Genomic DNA, 5,280 nt, shown 5'->3' with positions numbered 1-5,280 from the left:
ATAAAGTTAAAACAGAATATTTATATAATTCATGTGACTAAATGCACATGATATAAGAGGAGCTACCAACAACCTATCTTCTTATTTTATCCTGTCTTCCCTTTAGGACCAATCTTTATTACAGGGGTTTCATCCATATTTTGAGAAAAGAAATACAAGGATATATGAGTTGCACTGTAGTATAATTCAGGCAAATTTCATGTTTTTTTGAGTATCCTTGGACTTGATCTTACACTGCTAAAATTTGTTGTTATAATCAGTATGCAATGTTTTTAGAGAACTAAATGGTGTATCAAAAAGGCTTAAGGAAAAAAAATATCTTAGTGAAATTGTTTATTCCTAGGAAAAAAGAATGAATTTTTTCAATTCTGCAAAAAGGATAAACTTTTAGTTTGATATTAATAATACCAACCTGTAATTTTTGCTGCCTTTTCCTCTTGGTTCACTCTGTTCTCATCATCATCTTCATTATCTTCTTCAAAGTCATCTAAATTGCCAATGTCAGCCTGTTTCATACTCATCAAGCTAGCCAAACTTTGCATGTCTTCATCTCTACATCAATGATTCAAAATATAATATACAGCTTATTAAATGGTATTGCTTGAAAAAATGGTTATGCCTTAAGAAAACACAGGTTGGAAATCCCTAATAGAAAAACCAGAAATCTAAAACACTCCATAAATCCAAAATTTTCTGAGCACTAACAAGATGCCATAAGTGTAAAATTCCATACCTGAAAACTTCATATGATAAGTTACAGGTAAAATTCAGGTGCACTAAAAATACTGTGTAAAATTACCTTCAGGTATGGTGTATAAAGTGTATATGAAACATTAATGAATTCTATGTCAATACATGGATCCAATTCCCAAGATGTTTTATTATGTATTTGTAAATATTCAAAAATCTGAAACATATCTGGTCCTAAGCATTATATGTATATTTTTAAAAGAAGTGGTAAAGTATATTCAATAAAGCAAAAGTGAAGAATAGGGGAGAAATTAGCTTTGCAGTATATGAGCTTGGGCCAAGTAAAGAAAAAAAGAGGATAAGAGCAAAGATAAAAGTACACTGTCTGAAAAATGCAGCGTGGGCTATGGTAAAAAGTTACAATAGCAAGCTCTTCATGGCTCCCCTTTCCTTTTATACTGTACAAATCTCAAAGAAACCTGCAAGTCTAAGCATTTTAGATAAAGGACATTCAACCTACAATGTTCTACAATATATATTCCTTCTTTCTACAAGGTATATAAATAAATACTTTTAAATAGTTGTATCAGAATGTTAAAATTTTAAATACACATTGATTTTTAAATAACATTTATATAAAAAGTAAATCATAATTAAAAAGTAACTGGTTAAAAAGGGTCGGGGATTTTGCTTAGTGGCGCCTCACCTGCCTTGAAAAATTAACTGGTAGGAGTTAGTTTAAGTCTGTGTTGAAGACCTATGAAAAGCTAAAATCTTCTTAATTTAAGTATGGTTTCCTGAACATGAAATCTAAAAACAAAAATTTGCTTCATAAAACAGTGGACCTGAACTTTAAAGTAATGAAACTTTCAAAAATTGTCAGGTATGGAGTTAGAGTAGAAATTCTTAACCTAAAATCCTCGAATCCTTTTGGATTTATGGGTTAGAGGAAAAGTAAGTGGAAAACCCCAGTAAATTATAGATATACGTACTGTTTGTTTGTTTGTTTGATATTGGGGATTGAATTCGGGACCTTGCGCTTGCAAAGCAGGCAGCGGTACCACTGAGCTGAATCCCCGGCCCCAGTAAATAATATTTAAATCTCACTTCAATGTAGAATTTTTTCAAAGGGGATATAACCCCCCCAGAAACTAAAGAACTACTATATGAAAAAGCACCTTACAAACCTAATCTTGCCAGGTGTGGTGACACAGGCCTGTAATCCTACCACTCAGGGATTAGAGGCTAAAGCAGGAGGATCACAAATTCAAGCCCAGCCTGGACAAATTAGCTACTTAGTGAGATGCTGCCTCAAAACAAAGCATTAAAAAAAAAAAAACGGCTAAATGATGTAGCTCAATGAGAAGGTTCTGGGTTTAATCCCTAGTATGGATTAAAAAAATTTAAAAAACTTGAAATTTTAGAAAATACAGGATGAAAATAAACCTGGTCTGATTACAGGTAAAACATCATATATTTGATAAAATATAAATTTTATAAAATCTTGAAGTATTTTAAATACAAATTTATATGGTTTACATTAAGTGTTCTAAAGGTTAAATTGTTCAAGTTTTCTTGATCTATTAATTTTCCCTTAAACTTCAAATAAACTATAGTGAATTAAATGTATTTCTGATATATTATATACAAATTAATTTTCAATTTGGCATACTTCCCCAAAATTCAGTTAGTCAAATTAAAAAACTTTTCTATAAAGCAATATCTGTTAATACTTATCTTTTAAATATGGTATGACTTTGCAAACTAAATTAGTTTTGTAAATTCTTCAGATTTTATCTCATATAGGCTTAGTCAAAAAAATCATTTCCCTGTTTTTAAATAAATGTAGTGACAGCAAGTCTGCAGAAACAAAAATAATTGCACTGGGCCGTGGATTTGGCTCAGTGGTTCTGCTGTCTGCCTCATAAGCACAAGGGCCCGAGTTCACTCCCCAGTGCCAAAAAACAAAAACAAAAAATAATAATTGCACTAATTTCATATGAAAGTCTTGCAAATTGTTCACCTATTAGTAACAGATAATAGGGACATAATTTCAAAACATATAACCTTAGGGGGTTACTTGTTAAATTCCATTACTTTAATTTCTTCATATTTTAACCCTAAACATTTTTTCTTCGGGAAAAGTAAGAAAGCAAGAAAAGAGATAGAGGGGGAGCTTTGTATATTCTAAGATAATTCCTATTCAATTCAAATTGAGACATTTGATTTTACTGAATTTCCTCTCACCCACATTACTGTGAATGGTGCTGATTCACTTACGGCTTCTGCCTAGTGGAAGGAAGTCCACCCTCAAAGGATCTTCTGTTAATTTGTTTTCTTTCTTCTTGAGTTTCCCTTCCTTCCATTTTGGCTTAAATTTCAGGGTAAGATCTTTATTTTTAATTTCTCAACACTTATAGGTACAATTTAAGGTCCCAAGATGAAAGATTAAGATGTTTCCATTCTGAATAGTCTAACTAACCATAATCACTTAAAACACAACTTCTCTGAAAGGGACCTTATTGTTGTTATCTCCCAATTCATTTGCTCATGTAGATGAGTGTCAAGCATCTCATTTTGAGTGATGCACGGAGTACAGCTTTATCAGTCAAGTAGACACGTCTAATTATAGTAACCACATTCCACTAGGGGAAATATGTTCAGAACCGTGATTCAGACTGGATTGAAATGTTCATAGTCGCCTTTCCCCCTTCATCTTTAATAGAAAATTCTAGGTATAGTATTTCCATTTTCCTATATTTTCATCTTCTACTTCAAGTACATACTAATTCTTTCATTACACTGATAGGATGTACTTATCCCTGTCTTGATCACATGCAATAACCAGGGTGAATGTTATTTTTACCTCATTCTATATACATGTTCTAGTTTTACTCTTTTAAGAGACTAGAACTGAGTCAGGAAAGCCTTATGCAATGTTTCTTTGGTGCTTAAGAAGTGATTTTTTGTTTTGCTTTATGTTTTGAAAGTAGGTCTCACTACATTGCTAAGCTGTCTCAAACTTCTGGGTTCAAGCAATCCTCCCACCTCAGCCTCTTAAATGCTGGGACAACAGAGAGGACACATCCATACTGGGGAGAATTGATTTTTGCAAAGGACAATGATCACCATAAATTGTTTATATGGCTGTACTTTCCTAAGCAATTTTTGGAAGGCTGAGCCAAGAATATGAATTAGAAGAAGTTTTCTAAGTTCTTCCATCCCTCTTAAGCTTTTCATTTGGGGTTCCTCTTATATCTCAGTTACATTAAACAGCTCCATTAATTGAACTATCCACACTTCAGAATGTAGACTACTGCAATGAAGGCACTGTACTATAAAACAAACACTATCTGAGTTAAAATCTGAAATTAGCAGTAACCACTTTTACAGACAGTTCTCATTTAACAAGCTACCTGTTTAATGACTATGTGGACTTATGACCCGCTGCTAAGACTTACAATCTATCTTTTTTGGGGGTACACTTCTGTACATCATGTTTACAGAGCATCAGTATCTTTATTTTTGTACAGTGCACCTTGTTTCTACTGTAATTTTTGCTGACTGTAATGTTCAGTACAGTACTATAGTTTTATGTTTCTGTTATACACTGCAGTAGTGCATGTGAGAGGTATGCAAATAATAGCAAAGTCACTAAGTTGGAGTTTCCTTTCACCATTTTCTTTGTTCTAAATATTGTAGGGTATACTATATGCAATTCCTTATTTAGTAACCAATTCATTTATTGACCTAGTTGCAGGAACAGATCCTGGTCCTTAAACAAGGAATGTCTGTAACTGTTCATTCTCTGGAATCATAAGACACTATAAATAACAAGGAGTTCATTTAACTCATCCTCTGAAACAAAACATGGTAAGAATGATTGGTATGTTCTATGATATTCAACAACTGCCAGTCTACTAGGTCAAAAGCTATGGAGTTTTCAAACACAATGTGAATGAAACAACTTATTTTAAAAAAAGAAACTTACGTGGCTTTTCCTTCCCTAAGGAAAATGCAAGATAACGAAAACTGGAGAGTGGCAGATACAACTTTTTTAGACAATGGCTTGAATTTTAACTTGACATCAGTCTGAGTTGGCATAGGGCTTGCATACTGTTTCATATTGATGCTACTTGTAGCAAGAGCTTTCCTTCGACCAGAAGGGGATTCCTAGAGGACAAAAAAAATTACGTTACTTGCTATTTTATAGCTAAATAATAAGATCAAATAATAATGAAGTACTCTCTTCTCCAATGAATTTTTATAACACAATAATAAATAAAAATGTGATGAAGATATATCATAACTTTCACATATAAGCAAAAAAATCTAAAAATCAGAAAGAAATGGCCTGGGCAGAAACAAGTTAAATTTAAAACAACCTTAAATAAATCAGGAAAAGAAGAGCAAAAATAAAAAACTAGGACAGAAAGTCTTTAGGATTATTATGAAAAGAGGATCTAGCACAGGGCTAGGCAACAACAATTACTCAAGAAGTGTTTTCTTTCCTTAGGTTAGATTTAATGTTATCTAATGGTATTTCTCCTTTGTAAAAATCTGTATTTTTTTTTTTTTTTTTTTTTTTTC

The 5,280-nt window shown here is 32.4% G+C and overlaps 1 protein-coding gene across 11 annotated transcripts in view; it reads right to left on the bottom strand.

Annotated features, from left to right (window-relative positions):
* Window positions 1-5,280, bottom strand: part of Ehbp1 (EH domain binding protein 1) — a 350,335-nt gene that overhangs the window by 205,223 nt on the left and 139,832 nt on the right. For all 11 annotated transcript variants that reach the window (XM_010609755.3, XM_010609756.3, XM_010609757.3 and 8 more), the window contains exons 6-7: window positions 4,682-4,863; window positions 413-552 (exon numbers count right to left, since the gene is read on the bottom strand). In XM_010609755.3, coding sequence (XP_010608057.1) covers window positions 413-552; window positions 4,682-4,863 — 322 coding nt within the window. The remainder of the gene's footprint in view (window positions 1-412; window positions 553-4,681; window positions 4,864-5,280) is intronic.

This window comes from Fukomys damarensis, unplaced genomic scaffold, assembly GCF_012274545.1.
Source record: "Fukomys damarensis isolate Sample0158 unplaced genomic scaffold, DMR_v1.0_HiC HiC_scaffold_2, whole genome shotgun sequence".
In the NCBI taxonomy this organism is placed as follows: Eukaryota; Metazoa; Chordata; class Mammalia; order Rodentia; family Bathyergidae; genus Fukomys; species Fukomys damarensis.
This window is presented reverse-complemented; position numbering and strand designations above follow the sequence as displayed.